The 17050-nt window shown below is 32.0% G+C and overlaps 1 protein-coding gene across 1 annotated transcript; it reads right to left on the bottom strand.

Annotated features, from left to right (window-relative positions):
• Positions 1–1481: 1481 nt before the first annotated feature.
• LOC143078301 (ras-related protein Rab-13-like) lies at positions 1482–16169 on the bottom strand. The gene is made up of 7 exons (XM_076253202.1): positions 16089–16169; positions 10470–10539; positions 8650–8697; positions 5905–5952; positions 4815–4910; positions 4235–4366; positions 1482–2344 (listed from the first exon to the last, which is right to left on the bottom strand). Exons 1-7 carry the CDS (start codon positions 16115–16117, stop codon positions 2069–2071), a joined length of 699 nt encoding a protein of 232 aa, XP_076109317.1. The 5' UTR covers positions 16118–16169; the 3' UTR covers positions 1482–2068.
• Between the last annotated feature and the right edge of the window lie 881 nt (positions 16170–17050).

Genomic DNA, 17050 nt, shown 5'->3' with positions numbered 1-17050 from the left:
CGATTAAAGCCTTTTATCTGCAACCTGAGAATTTTTACTTCAAAATTAACAGTCTGTTCTTGTTCTTATGACAAGTGTTTTGACAAGTGCAAACGAACCTGAGTGTTACAAATATTTGTGACTAAGCTTATGATATAAAAGACATGTCATTATGTGAAATTATGTTTGCACAAGGTCATGTTCTTCTTTGACTGCAAATGACGTCTTTATTCTATATCCATTGGATGTTGGACGTTTACTGATTGATATTTAAGTCTTTGACACATGATTGTGTACTAGTTGTTTTGACTATGAACTAGCTTTCCGTAACTAAAAGTTTTATCAGTTCTGCACTTTGTGTCTTTCGTGCTTTTGGTAGGCTGTTCATGTGGTATATTTTTTTATCTGATGAGTTAAGCCGTTTCAACTGATTGTTAATGATTGCTATTATGTCGTTCAGTTGCACCACTGTCCCAAGTTTGGGAGAGTGTTTTGCGCTTAACCATATTTAACACCGATACATTCTGTATACATGCGTGGCCTGCAATCCTTGGTTGTCGTTTGTAGCTGCATGTATACTATATTTGTTTCTGGGTTTGCAGGTGCTCCGGAAGGGTACGTTCCTATTATACACCTGCTGTGAGTGAAATTGTTTTTTAAATAAATTGTTTGACTCGAATCTCCGTACACCGACCATTTATCTTTTGTGGGTGTGTACTTCTTCTTGCATTTAATCAATGTTTTCACAGACTCTAATATCAATCAGTGGCAAAATAAAATAGCCAATCCGTGAGAAAATTTGTCCTACGCAATGCCAAAATAAAAGTACCATCCCTATGTAGTAAAAAAATGATAACAATAATTATTGTACAACAATACAACCATATCTAATTATCATGACATTGTATAGATTTATTGAAACAATATCAATGCTAGTACCAATGAAGACAGTTCACTGTGTTATATTGATACCAGTAATATTGATCGTTTCTTAATTTACGGGCTCTTTGAACAACATCCTCGTTATTATTATAATAGAACATCTCTTTTGTTATAATGAGCAACACATTGAAAATACACCTCAGTATGACTTATCTCATATTCATATCATATCAATGTATTTTCGTTCTGAATATATATTTTGAAATATTTGCCGCTGATTTTTAAGCAGCTATCAATCAACAACACACATTATTGTCATTGGATATTAAAATTAGAAGGCGTATGTAATGAACAATGTACATGTAAGTCATTGGCAGAAAAATAATAAATAATAAAATGTCTTTGATGATTGAAAATATGTTAATGACTATTGCCGAATTTTGTTTGGCTATTAAATCATATTTCCAGGTTTCCGTTTTGTTGTCAAGCTAGTTACATCTCTGTCCTAGGAGAAAATTCAAAACTGTTGCCTTAGATATAAACTTTTGTTCTGTATATTTCAAGAAAAGTATTACAAGAAATAAGAAAATGTCAAAATCACAGATTTGAAAGACGAGTAATTATTTTAAGATTTTATTCTCTTTACATACCATTTACATCTTTGTAACAAGTTGGCAAGGAAAGTGAGAAAAGCAATAACAAAATATCCTAATACATAGAATGATATATTATATTAAAATACCCGTGTTTGTAAAAAAACATATTTATTTAAAAGACACCATAATCTAGTCCTTAAAATAATGAATAAACTTTAAGAATTGGACCTTATTCAAATCAAATGTTATCATAATAAACAAAAATACATGTACATGTATCATTATAGACATATAAGGCTGAATTTACCATTAAATCTGGTGTTTCTTATAAAGCTGTAAAACAGTAGAACAACTTACAGATTATAGTAAAGAAAGACAAACTGTTTCGTCCGTCATTTCATTTAATCTACTATGACTATGAGTACATAAAAGATAATTTTTATATCATATCAAACAATAATATCTTCAAACGTTTTTTAAAAAGAGTTCTGTTAAAACCATATTGCAGCTACGTATTGAGGTACAATGTATGTTCATATAGTAGATCGGATTTCGGGTGCTGGTTGTCAATCCTATTTCAATTGTTTACTTTTACCATTATGACCCATTGACTAGCTTATAACACAACAGTTGCTGTTTTGCGTTGTGGTAGAAGGTGCAGTATCTGCATGAACAGTTTTACTGGCATCTTCTTTCAGTTCGGACGTGGTCTCGTCTGCTTGTTTATTACCACCACCGGACAGGGTATCGTCTGCATGGTTATTACCGCCACCATCATCGCCGTCATTAGCCAGTCGTTTGATAAGTGACATGAACATCTCCGTTACATTTTCGTTCGTTTTTGCGCTTGTTTCTGTGTGGGGTAAATTTTCCTTTTCTGCAAAATTCTAAAATAAAAAGGAAATGAGTTGATTTAAACCTAACATTATGACTAGTAGTGATACGTATATTTTAGAGTTTAGAATTTGTTGGAAGAAACTATTTTAGTAGAATCAAACTTTTCTAGCAAGGCATTAGCACTTAAAATTGAGAATGGAAATAGGGAATGTGTCAAAGTGACAACAACCCGACCATAGAACAGAAAACAGCAGAAGGTCAACAACAGGTCTCCAATGCAGCAAGAAATTCCCGCACCCGGAGGCTTCCTTAAGCTGGGCCCTAAACAAATATATATACTAGTTCAGTGTTAATAAACGCCATACTAAGCAACTTGCACATTTTAAACTTTCCATGACAAGACAACGTTTATTACTTGATAATACTTTTTGCCATGGCGTTGTCCGTTTGTCGTCGACTAATGAGTTTGAATATCAATTTTGTATATTCCGCCTATCTTTTAATATAAAATTTCAAGTGTAGTAAACGAAAAGCACCGTTATCATATTCCCCCCCCCCCCCCCCCGCAAAAGTGATATTGTAAAAACGTGTATTCGAAAAAATAAACACGTCTAACTTAGTACAAATAGATACAAGATGTTGACTCAACTATCCATATACCACGATTTATATTTTTATACCTAGTGCAAAAAATTTGGGAGAGCACATCGGTATCACTTAATTTATATAAATCAACGAGATAAGGTATGATTGTCAAATTGCCAATGCAACAGTAATCTTTTGACGTGGATTCCAGCAATTCAATTCACTTAAAGGCCTTCAACAACGAGCAAAACACAAAAAAGAAAATCATACAGCAAACAAAAACAACCACTCAATTCTAGTCACCGGACTTGGTACAGGCACATACACGTGGACTGGTTTAACATGTTCATGAGCTCTCCACCCTCTCCAAACCTTCCGTACTGGTGTAAGGGTAAAATGTAAAAATCGGTTGAACTGATTTGACTCTAAATTATGTTTGAACTTTCAGAATGATGTTTAATGGCGTTATAAAGAAATGAGTAAAATAAAACAAGATAAAGGTATCAAGTATAAAACGTGTCATTTCATGATTATTTACATGTACATTTATACATTGTTTACTAAATGTATTCCTAGTACACTGCAATCTTAAAAATGTCTTTTATTTATATTTTTCTTAAATTTTGGTCAAACCATTAGTGCGTATGAATTAATTGTTTGTACCCTGCCTACCCTTCTGGCGAACCTGAGACCGCACAAGTTGTTGGTGGGGTTCGTGTTGCATAATCTTTTATTTTCAAAATTGTGTTTTTGCGTACTATTATTTTTTCTGTTGTTGTTTTTTTTCAGTTTATGTTTGTGTTATGAGTTTGAATGTCCCTTTGGCATTTTCGTCTGTCGTTTGTAGACTAAGAGAAAAAGTATTAAATTAACTCTTTAAATTTAAAGTGTGTTTCTGAATTGAACTTAATAAGCGTCTTATGTCAATTGTATGTTAGGTCTATTTGAAATATGTGTTTTTTTTATATAGACAAAAATAAATCTAATAAGACATGCAGGTAGACCCAAATTATCTTGATAATACTTAAATCCGGGCTTTCAAATATTCGGCTTTGAGCGTTCCTGATGAAGTTCAATCAAGAAAACCTCTTCGGATACATGGTATTTAGAAGTATTGCCATTTTGGATTTTCACTTTACCTACATATACTAAGATAAATCCGAACACTAGATAATATGTATATGTCTTCTGTCGATTACTTGCAGATGCGTGTCTGAGAAAGTGCACTAATGGATGAGAACGCGGACATGAACAAAGATCTCCAGAAATCCATGTCCATGGACTCGTTAAAAATAATTAAAATGGGAATTGAAGAAATATTAATAAATTTGAGGAAGTAGGAAAAATATATATACCTCGACGTCCACTTTGTTTATTTCACGTTCCATGTCACATTTGTTTCCTACTAGAAATACAAAGGCCTTCTCATTCCCTTTATTGTATTTTCTCCATCGCTGCAATATATCGCTCGCCATCTCTAAAGATTCCTGAAAGAAAAATATTTGGTTTTAACAAAACTGCTGTTAATGCAATAGAGTATGAAATGTCCACTTTGGTAATATTAGGAATGACTTTTGTCCATGACGTCAATGATTTCTGATCATGTGAGCTTTCTTTTCACCATCCTGTTACATTACACTGAGAAAACATTTTTTTTTCAAAAAGGTCCTTTATTGTAAACTATAAGACATGACCAATTCATGCTTTTACTCCCAAATGCAGAACTTATGACACGAAGTTGATAACTGCCTATTTTAAAGTATAGTTTACAATAAAGGACCTTTTTGAAAAAAAAATGTTTTCTCAGTGTAACTTCGTGTCATAAGTTCTGCATTTGGGAGTAAAAGCATGAATTGGTCATCTCTGAGAGATTAATGTGTTTGTGTTTGGTGACGGGACTTTCTAAATGAACAAACTGTTAACAGAACTACTCACTTGTTTTGATATATCATAGATAATAATAGTTGCATCCATCTCAGCATAGTAATTAATAGAATAACCCTCGTACTTTCTATCCCCATCTGTGTCAGACTGAAACATAATTGCTTATTTTTGAATAAGTTGTGTTGTGGTGTAAAGTATTTATTTGAAGTTATCGTATGATTAAAATTGTGATGACATTGTCAAATATTAATATATAATACATTGAAAGTTGCCCGTTTCTGTATAGAAAAATTTCAATTTCAATGGATGTAATCTATGTAAGGAATGACTGTAATATTTTTTCTGTCTATGAAGAAATAACATAAAAAATTTGGTACACACGGAATAACGCGCGTAGCGGGTTATTTAACAGTGTGCACCACATTTTTTATGTTATTTCGAATAGACAGAAAAAAACATTACAGTCATTTCTTATAATTTAATTCTAAATTCCATTTTAAACCGTAGAAAACCATGAAAAAACGTTGATGACGTTACGGTCACATGACTACATTATGTCTATGGGCTCATAACAAAATAACGTCAGCCAATCAGAAGACGTGTTACATCCAAAATTAAATTATATACATATATATCAATCTATAACTTTTAAGTATGATTAAGCCTGGGATTTTGGAACTACAAATTACATAAACTTTTACTCAATTCTTTCATAGATACAAATATTTGGTAGGAGTATTTAACTTTCGTGTATATCTATCATTAAAAAACGTGATTTCACATCCTGATTTTTATGGTGATGTTGTTTTTAGAGCCCGTACATTAATATATGATCCATGTATAATTGAAGAAACTAGAAAGGTTATCAATGTTACATCAATCTTCCAGGTTAGCAGAGGGTTTAGTGCTCATAAGCATGTTTAACACCGTTACGTTCCTCATGTGCATGTCCTAAGACAGGAGCCTACTTAAGTCTTAGAGCGGAAAGTCATTTTGTAAACAGAAATGACCGAAAATAATATAGGGCAATGAATTCTAGGGATGAGATTTAAAACAAAACCAGCATGTATATAACTTGAAAAAAAGCGACGACAATTGATCAAACTTAATATTATATAAATGCAAACATTGTTATACTTACAAGCTGTAGACGAATTTCTTTTCCATTTACTTCAACCTTATGCGACTTCTATCAAATTACAAAACAAAACAAAATAATATTTTTAAAGTCTTTTGTTTAATTTCACTTTTTGTTTGTAATATATAGCTTTCATGAATTCAAACTTTGCATATATATTTTTTTGAAATTGAAATTACTCTGAAAACATGTGTTTTCATATTTTAAAGATAAAAATTCATATAAATAAGCCCCCTTCAGTAATTCATTTAGTCATATACTACTCACTAATAAATTACTAGTATGATCGTTTGAATAGTATATTCAATAATGAACATTCCGTCTCTCACTTAAATAAATTGCCAATGTTTCCCTTTTGATATTGAGCAGAAGAGGCGTGTTAATGGTGATATGATATTGGTATAGCACATGTCTCCATATACTATGTTATGACGAAAACTATGCATGTATTGTGAGCAATACGACGTCGCTTACAAGACGAAAATATTCAAAACATAAGCATATTGGTTACAAAACATGCAGTGGGACAAAGTAGGTTTTACAAACTTACTGATGTCTTTGATGTTCGGACGTCAAGTCATCATAAGATTTTCGACCTGTATTCCCTTGTTAAAAATCATAAAAATAATAAAATTGCACACATGTTCGGGTATAAACCAACAAGGACATCAGATAAGATAATATACTATATTGTAACATTAGAACAATCTACGTCATATGTCCATCATATACAAGTCTTCAACAGACATTATGCACCATTTGTTTCCTTAAGTTATATAGTTCTATTTTCGTCTGTCTTTACATTACATAAATATCTTATTTAATAATGGTTGATGCCTAATCATTTCATTATAAGATTTTGAGTGGTTTATTTTCAGAGGTTTTCCTAGCCCCTCCTCAAGAATTGCTTGCCGTAGCCTGATTTTGACACTTTTTTGAGGAATTTAGGGTTTCTATACCCTTATTGGCTTGTTATTCCATCTATGTTGGGTTTATTTTTTTGGCAAAAGACACTGATGAGTTATATTTATGTAGCCGAGACTGGTGTACACAATTAAAAGTTTGGTAAATGCCACTGCTGTAGGACGTTTTGTCCCGGAAGTCAAAGCCTAATATTAAACACACGAGATGACATACAATATAACAGATATGGTCATGATATGTAAATTTGCTGTTCATAAGATATGAAAATTATTCGAAAATACTAATGTTTTCCTACTCCCTGCATAGATGACCGTAGGCTGATTTGGCATAATATTTCTAGCTTAATTTTGTGGACCTTTTTATGCAGAAAATGCAATGTACTTCCCCGGAATTCACCTCTTGTTAAATTTATGTAATATTTCAATAAATATATTGAAAATATTTATTATCCAAAGTTAGATAACGTGTAAGAATTTTTTTATCCTGTGTCCTGATTTATGACTCTTCAAAAGCTATTATTACTAAGTTTTAGGGAACCAATTTGCGTACTGAAATGAAATGCCCCCTGAAGTTCAATATTTTTTTTTATGGTTTATCAGGTTTTTTGGCTGTCCAAATGGAGCTATTTTACTTCATTTCAGAGACACAATTTTCAAACCTTAAAATGAAAATGCATACTTAACAAAACTCTAATTATCAAATACAAATTATTATAGCGTAACACAGTTTGTTTACACTGACAGTTTTATTCGGTTAGGCTTTGTCAAATGCTAAAGGGATTTTTCTGTGCCTGGTCGAATCCCATCTCTTTAGCACTTATATGCATTCAATATTGCAACATTGTGACTTCTATGTAGATGTATGTGTTCCATAGAGAGACTACACAATCTGCTTTCCGTCATTGTTCACCTGTTTCATGTTTTAATTGCATGACATTGCGTTTGCATGAATGCTTGCTCTATCGAATATTTTTACCCAACCTCCTTAATATGCGTAAGAGTAACTACCAGTACTATTAAAATAAAGCATGATTTTAACCATTTGTTTGGTTTTTTTTTTTCAGTGTTTTTTTCTTCATTTTTTCTCTTTTTTTCTCGGTTTACAATAAGAGGCAACTGCCTACATGCCTCTATGTAATTTACGGCCCTGCTATCATTATTACAAGTACCTGTACTCATAACGATACAAAAAGGGCTACCATTATGAAATATTTCAGACAAATCTTCATACCTTTGTTCCATTGACAATTTGTCTGTATCGAAGGTATGTGGCTATTCCAATACATTTTGATTAATCATGCTGAACTTATTCAGGGGTAAAATACCCTACGATCTCTTTAAGACAAAAATTAGACCAATTAGTTCCAGTTGTTAACAAACCAAAGCGTTAGACATTAGATTATTGGGTTATTTCAAATTTATTTTGGGTAAACTATGAATAGCAAATAAAAAAGACGACACCACAAGTAGAATTAATATAAACCACTTTCGAGAAACAATTCTGATTCATTAAGTTGACATTTTTTTATATACACGTCGCTGTTTGTTGACGTGAAAATTAAAAAAAAAATGCAAAATTTAGGAATCAGTTGAATAAAAGCGAACATAATTATCTAAAACTGTTCCAATCCCTCGGTTTGCACATTAAACTTCAACATGTAAATAAATGTAAGGTATCAAACAAAAAGTTAAGGACTACTATCGTTTGGTATTGTCCCTTTTTTATCTGGGAATTTGTTAAGGGGAGTACCTTTCTTTCGTCTGTCGAAATTTGAATGCCACGTTATTAATTCACTATTTCAATATAAAAATATTCTATACTTACACCATTCATAAACTGTGTAGGTATATGTTCTTCGGTGAAAGTATTTCCCTGTAAGATAAACGAAATTACCGAATTGATAAACATTTCTTAGATACATATTGCGGTCGTTATTGTTACAAAGATATATTTTGTTTTGGTTCACTACTTTTTGGAACGATAGTGTACACTAAATGTTGCACATGTGTATAATCGGTGAATACTTTTATTTACATATCATGTATGAACAAACGCAGATAATTGATACAAGTCTCCAGCTTGCAACGCAAGGGAGCAAATATTCAAAAGTATTCTTCCATTCTCAATTTTATTATTATTTATAGTATATATCTTAAAATGATAGAAAAGGTCTATACATTGCATATATCCTAACTTGCCTAACCTAAACAAGAGACTTTAAAAGATTTATCATAATAGTATGTCGTGAAAAAGCCTGCAGCAGACACTTATATTAAAAAATGTTTAGTCTACAACTACACTTTTTTTCAGTAGGTTGCTGATAATTCATGACAAGATATAAAAGAAGTTGTTTTTAAATGTATACTTTAGTGTCGTTTGTTGATTTGGTTCATAAGTGTTTCTCGTTTCTATTCTTTTATATAGATAAGACCGTAGGTTTTCCCGTTTGAATGGTTTTACACTAGTTATTTCTAGGGCCCTTTATAGTTTGCTGTTCGGTATGAGCCAAGGCTCCGTGTTGAAGTACGTACTTTGACCTATAATGGTTCACTTTTTAAATTGGGACTTGGATGGAGAGTTGTCTCATTGGCACTAATACAACATCTTCTTATATCTATTTTGCTCATTGATTGAACTACAGGTTGAGGTTGACTAATGTATTGATTGTTTTAATTCCTGTTCATTCATTTAAAAGTGTAATGAAAAATTCCTACAGATCTACTCTCAAGTTTGCGGAACTTTTATCGGTTGGGTACAGTGCCTTGATTCAGTCATTGATTATAGATGCATTGGAGTTGATGGCTTAATGTTGATTAACACATATTTTTGCACAATCACATTAACTTTTTTACTATTGTAGTGGGACTGATGTCCAGTTTTAGTCAGTTTTCGCAACCACTTTATTGTTTCATATTACCAAAATCGGTCTATCACCTACTGTCAACATTTAAGACAAAAGAGAATGTAGCGAAAATGATGAGTGGGTCATACTAGAAATGTGAAAACTTGAATGTTAATCCAAGACTGAGATATCTCAATGTAGTCAAAAATAAATCAACAATAGTGTTGTTTTGAGACAACTTTCACAAAAAAATAGTGAATAGTCCAGAGAATTTGAAAGCACATAATTATAAATACGTTAATATGAATTACCAAATGGTCTTTTTCGAAACTTCAACGAAGTTTAATATGGTATTTAAAACTGAAATGAACGTCAAGAAGTCAATAACATTCGAAATGAAAATAAATCATAGAACATATTGTTTTCAATCTTAAGTAAGTCAAACCTTATCAAAAGTAGTATAAGAGCTTATAGATTATTTTACATTGTGAACTGTTGGAAAAAGGTACAATTACATATACATAATACACATAATATATGAATTGCATTTATTTCAAGAGACTGTGAGACTACATCATACATGTATCCTGTTTGTGTGGACACTGTGTGACTACATCATATCCTGTTCTTGTTAAAATTCATATAACAATACCATGTTTGTAAGGGTTATCTAACAATGTGGTAAATGTGGTGTCATATGAATACTGTTTTTTAAATAAGGGTTACATGTGTCATCTTCTTTGAAGTTTTTTTTTTTCTTTCTTTTACGATTGTATGTTATTCTATTAAATGTTTTACTCACAATAAAGCGATTGACCAAGCTTGTTTTCCCACATCCTGACGATCCTGTCACTAGTATTGATAATGAATTTCTGAAATAGTGCAAAATAATAATAAATGGACATGAACTTATGTGGGCAAGCTCTCACCGCCCCGTGCTACGACATAGATGTAAATACATAAAAGCGACCTGCTGGAATATTTTTACTGTTATCTTTTATTGATATTTTTATTTTATAGTGCTGGATCGATACTTGTGGACTGAGACTCCTCGATGGTATCTTCAATAGAGTAATTAGTAACAAACACAAACATGACGATACATTTTCTTTTTAGTTCTCTGTTCATCAAATTATAAACTGTTGAAATATCTACCGCTTCTAATATTTCAAACCTCTTTTTTACACAGCTATCGCCAGAACTAAAACAAAATCATTAAGTGGTACAATATATTCCACCATTGCTTGCCATATGAAACAGTTATCTTTGTCAAATATCGGTCATTGCAAATTTGTTTTGTCCCTAATACACTTCCGTAGGATTAAGTCCTTTCACATGCATGGATCAAATCATTTTGGCAAACTCAGCAACTATTGAAAGAAAATTTAATTTAAAATTGAATATTTAATGGTTTATAAACATTTGATAGTTCTGTTTATCAGTATTCTACTGATTAATAGACATAGTTTTCTGACAATTAACATTACATTCACTCTGTGGTTTAAGCTTTTGAAATATAAATAACTTTCTTAAACTATTCTGGATTTCTACCAAACTTAGACAGAAGTTTGTTTATGATCATGAGATAGTATCCAGAAATAAATTTAGAAAACAAATCCTGTTTATCTGTATTTTACTTATAAATGGACGTAGTTTTTCTGACAGTTAAAACATTGAAAACTACTACATGTAGTTTAATAATTTCATGCGTCCAAAGCGCTTTTCTGAATTTACCTTCACCAGGAACGCTCAAAGTCAAACATTTGAAATCCGAGGGATGTATAAGTACCGAAACAGTTGAAGAAATACATTTACTCTGTGGTTAAAGTTTTTCAAATTTTAATAACTTTCTTAAACTATCCTGGATTTCTGGTTTATGACACAACTCTTTAGAATTTTTGGTACTCAATGCTCTTCAGCTTTGTACTTGTTTGGTTTTATAACTATTTTGATCTGAGCGTCACTGGTGAGTCTTATGTAGACGGAACGTGCGTCTGGTGTATTGAGTTATACGCCTGATAACTTTGATAACTATTTTCATTACGAATTGGTTTACGATATGCCTGTGTATGAACTCTAAACCACCATACTGTTGCGATCTTCTTCGGTATTAGCATTATTCAGAAAAGTATTAAAATCTGTTAGATAACTTAGTTTTCTTTCTTTTTCTGATAGTGACATTTCGGTGTGAATTCGCATTGTGCTTGGTGCAAAAAAAAAAAAACATTTTGAAACAAGAACTTCTTACTACGTCAACGCTCCCAAACTTGCTCCTGGGGTTATCACGATTCCATCGTTGTATTTTTTTTACCATGATTTATTGGAAAATCATTATGTCTCTAGTATAAGTTGGAACGGTCTCGGTATATTTTGGGAAATACATTTTTACGCAACCGTTACATATATAAAAAAAAAGAAGAAGATGTGGTATGAATGCCAATGTGACAACTCTCCACAAGAGATCAAAATGACACAGAAATTAACAACTATAGGTCAACGTACGGCCTTCAACAATGAACAAAACCCATACCACATATTCAGCTATAAAAGGCCCCGAAATGACAATTTAAAACAATTCAAACGAGTAATTTAATGGCCTTATTTATGTACAAAAAAAAATGAACGAAAAACAAATATGTTACACATAAACAAACGACAACCACTGAATTACAGGCTCCTGACTTGGGACAGGCACTTAAATACATAATGTGGCGGGGTTAAACATGTAAGCGGGTTCCCAATCCTGGCACAGTGGTTAACAGTACAACATAAGAACGAACTACAATATCAATTTGTAAAAGGCTTAACCCATCAGATGGACAAAAATACAAGTGGATGTGGCCCGGTATGTTCACCTTGCTCCTTTTCCAATGAGGTAAAATATAATTAATCATGGTTAATTAGAAATCCCGAGAACACAGTTGTTTCGTAGTGCATTAATTTTAGACAATAAATGAAAATTAAAATAATCCTACCTGTGCTTTCCCAATATTATTTTTAAAGAATGATGTACTACTTTTGGGAAAAATTATTTCAAAATTAAGGAAATTAAAGTTCATTAGCTCTAACTCAAAATATGGACAGTTTTATGTAAGGGGGTCTTGAAATCTTTTGGCAGATTCCGAAATGCTATATTTTTTTTTAATTAGACAAAATCACTTCTTCACTTTAAAATGTATGCCCATATACCTTTTTTACAGTGTAAGTTCATCCCCTACTTGCTAAAAGAGACAAAAAACCAGAGGAAATAAATTTGGAAGGGGTATCAGAAAATTTTGCAAGATAAGAAATAAAAGAGATAAATTTATTTTATTAAAGTGTTAAGTATTGATCTTACACCACAGTAAAATATTTACCACAATAAAATATTTACAAGTACAATCACATAAAAAAAAAATCAGCACCCAGCCATAAAGACTCATGAGACACTGACGTCGCGCAAGATACTGGTGACAATTTGAAGGTGATTCGAGAAAAATCGGCGAAAAGGCTAACTGTCCGTTTAGGACGCAACAATTTGCAGAATCGCTAAATAATTTTCGTTACCCAATCTAATGGCAACAAAATATCTGTTTTTCATGATATTTTTTTCACGAATAGGTTTCGATTTGAAGCGCTAAATTTTATGAAATAGGCAATTTTGCCGTGTAATGCGTAACATTGAACATTGAGATCTCCAAACATTTTTGAGAATGAAATATGGATTGAGTAGCCAAAGGTAGTTCTCATTTGGAAGGAATTAAGAACCATATGTAAAGTTTTGAATTACATAATTTTACTTACATATATGACGTCATACATGTAGAAAAATGACGTCATAGCAACTTTTTGATCTTGTAATGGTGACAAATAATCTATTATTTTACATCTAATATATAAAAGAAGATGCGGTATGGTTGCCAATGAGACAACTGTCCACAAGAGACCAAAATGACACAGACATTAATAACTATAGGTCACTGTAGGGACTTCAACAATGTGCACAACAGCTTAAACACACAAGGTAAAAAAAAAATAGAAATAATAAGAAATCTAATGTATTTATCTTCTAACTTAATGAATTGAACGGAATAATAAAAAATTAATTTTAAAGAAATTTAAGATTGTTAAATACACCTAGTTTAGAAATTGAGTCTTACATTTGTACGACTAAAACATAATTATGGGTAAAGCTGCAATAAGAATAAAACATTACTATATATTCTAATTTATATTAAAAGTGGCAAAAAGGAGAAAGAAAATAGAATCAAAAATTAATTCAAACCACTTTAACATATTTTCTAAATATATATACATCTAATATATAAAAGAAGATGCGGTATGATTGCCAATGAGACAACTGTCCACAAGAGACCAAAATGACACAGACATTAATAACTATAGGTCACTGTAGGGACTTCAACAATGTGCACAACAGCTTAAACACACAAGGTAAAAAAATAGAAATAATAAGAAATCTAATGTATATATATCAATTTTTTTCTATCAGCATATAACATAAACTATTACAACAAATATACTTTAATTATTTAAGTTTTTTTCCATGATACATTTTTTACATTTCCTTAAAACGATCTTGTATCGTGATAAAAAGAATAGGCTTTATGGACAATTATATGTTATAAAAATCTTTGACATAGAATTTGTGAATAGAGTAGGACAGTGTTACTTGAATGTCATTACAAGTCATTAAGGCATTGAACATGAACTCTGTTCTCATGTTTTCAAAATATTCAATAAATTAACGTGCCTTTTTAAACAAATCATATATAATGTCTTCATACAGAGGGCAAACCATTAAAAAGTAAGTTTCGTGTTCAACATAAATCAATATACAAAATTTACATAGTCTTTTATTCAACGGAATCTGTGGTCTGGTATATTTGATTTTTGATTTTTGGTGTTATAACGCCACTTTTACCCGACGCATTTGGGCTATTTCGTGGTAGAGAAAGCCGGAGTGCCCGGACAATACCACCGACCTTCGATAGGAAAACTGACAATCCTAGTCAATTAAGATTGGAGTCTAGTGTATCCGCACGAGCGAGGTTCACAACCCCAGTGATGACTGACTAGTGATTAAAGTAGTAACTACTTAGACCACTCCGCCACCGAGGCCCCTCGGTCTGGTGTATCTTCCCAGTGGCGGATTCAGAGGGGGCGTAGAGGGCGTACGCCCACCCCTTTTGCTGGCACTTTTTTTTATAAAATGATTAATAATCAGCTAGACTTCGTGAATTTTGCGGCGTATTTAATTTTAATGCGACAGTTCTCCACTTATAAAGCTATTTTTCGCTCGTATTCACTGTAATATGTTATTGATTATGTCAAAGTTATGTTATTCGCTACGGTGGAGTTGACAAGTACGTCGAAAAACCGTCACTCAGTCATTTTGAAATTCAGATTACAGTAACACATGTTTAGGCTAAGGATGACGCCTTCAAAGTATTGAGCAAGGACGTATTGACTTCTTTATCAAAATTCCACCCAACAGAAAATTATACTCCATTACACTGTAAAAAAAATGGGCGTATTTTTTTTTTGGGGGGGGGAGGGGGGAGGATTGCATGTGAATCCCATATCTGACCGGAAGGTCTGTTCATGTGTCGAACGTTATTCGCAACTTCATTTTCGTTTCCGATTCATTCGTAGCCTTTTGGTTGATTTGTACCCCTCGCTTCCATTGTTCGGTGAAACATTTCAACCAAACATTTCAATTTATAACAATTTTTTGTTTGTTTTTCTTCGTGTCGGTCGTATTGTAAATTCGATCATAATTTTCAATTTATAAAAATTTCTTGTTTGTTTTTTTCGTGTCAGTCGTATTGTAAATTCGATCCATTCAATAATTTTTTTTAATAGACAATCAATGTAGAGAATACGGCACCAAAAATGTCCAGCCCCTACACTTTTAACTCAAATGCATGTTTTATGTTTTATTTTATATTTTATGTTTTTTAGCAAAAAAAAAAGGTCCCCAAAAATTTTTCACCTCGCTCCGCTCGGCGAAATTTATTACTTCGCCCCTTTCCAAAAACCTGGATCTGCCCCTGCTTCCTGTCTCTTCAGCTAGGGCTAGCGATCCACTGCGAAATAATGACATAATTTGAGTTACGTTTCTTGGTAAAAGCAAAAGTATATACAGTAACTGTTCTGCTTTAACACTTTTCTTGTAAGTAACACATTGTCCACAATATAGCTAGGGACTATATTTGTAATGAAAGGACGATAACTGTGTTCACAGACCAGAATCAATACACATGAATTAATAACAGTATAAATCAACTGACTATTTACTCAGATAAAATGTAAAACATACATTTTCAGTTGCTACCAAATAATGAAACCAATTAATAAGTAAATGAAGAGTTTAAAAAAAAAACAATGTTATGAACAAATAGTAAATTATATTTTAAATTACCTGTTTTTTCGTCTATGATGAAAAGCCATTTAAATATATACGGTTAATATCTAGGTTGTTTATATTAAGTAACCATGCGTGCATCGATCGGTTGCGCTTCGCATCACCTAGTTTACAATATGTCTACGATATACATGATATAGATTTTCTTTAATTTATTTTCAATTTGAAAGGAAATGTTTGATAGTTGAATGAACAACATTTTTGCATTCCTTCAAAGCACGATGACATTGAAGAATTTGATGAAGATTTTGATTGACAAATCTGTCAATATGCTTGGTATATTAAATATGAAATAACAATAACATTTTATAAAACTCTAGCATCCGAAGCACTTTTTTGGATTTACCTTTATCGGGAACGTGTAAACATAAATATTTAAAAGCCAGGGATGGTAGAAATGGTAGCAGTAAAATGACAAAATAGCACAGAATGGTGTTACACTACTAAATCTGAAGAAGAAAAAACAACATTGCTTTTGTTGTATGAGTTGGTTACAAACCGGGGTATTTTACATATGTAATATCAAGATGTTACTAAACAGATCTATAATGTCTTTATTGTCCCATATTCCATTTTTATTTTAGATCAGCATTCACAAACATAGTATATATATGTGTACTTTATACTTGATTGTAAGGCAGGGTAATGCATTAATTACACACAATCAACAGTGGTTTACCGGTGTTTAAATCTCATAAATCAATTAAAATAACCAAATCAAAGTAACACAAACAAAAACTGATCAAATTGCATTAACTCGATCTATTTCCAAAAGCTAACTGACCGGGTTCGTCAATAGGGTAAATGTCTTTTTCTGTGCCATTCAAATCCACTGTCAGTTAAGACTGTCACAATAAGAAATTGGTCAGTCAGTAAAATAACTTATATGATGACTATCAACCAAGAAATACATGTACTAATACTTTCAAGGCTTAGCGCTTGCTCTTCTTATGAATGTA

This window comes from Mytilus galloprovincialis, chromosome 6, assembly GCF_965363235.1.
Source record: "Mytilus galloprovincialis chromosome 6, xbMytGall1.hap1.1, whole genome shotgun sequence".
NCBI classification, from domain to species: domain Eukaryota; kingdom Metazoa; phylum Mollusca; class Bivalvia; order Mytilida; family Mytilidae; genus Mytilus; species Mytilus galloprovincialis.
This window is presented reverse-complemented; position numbering and strand designations above follow the sequence as displayed.

What these genes read in the sequence shown, in the direction of transcription:
- LOC143078301 (XM_076253202.1), bottom strand. Translation starts at nt 16,117, where the DNA reads ATGGCTTTTCATCATAGACGAAAAAACAG. An exon ending in CATCATAGACGAAAAAACAG is followed by an intron (nt 10,540 to 16,088) that starts GTAATTTAAAAT and finishes GCACTATTTCAG; the next exon opens with AAATTCATTATCAATACTAG. An exon ending in AAGAAATTCGTCTACAGCTT is followed by an intron (nt 4,911 to 5,904) that starts GTAAGTATAACA and finishes ATTATGTTTCAG; the next exon opens with TCTGACACAGATGGGGATAG.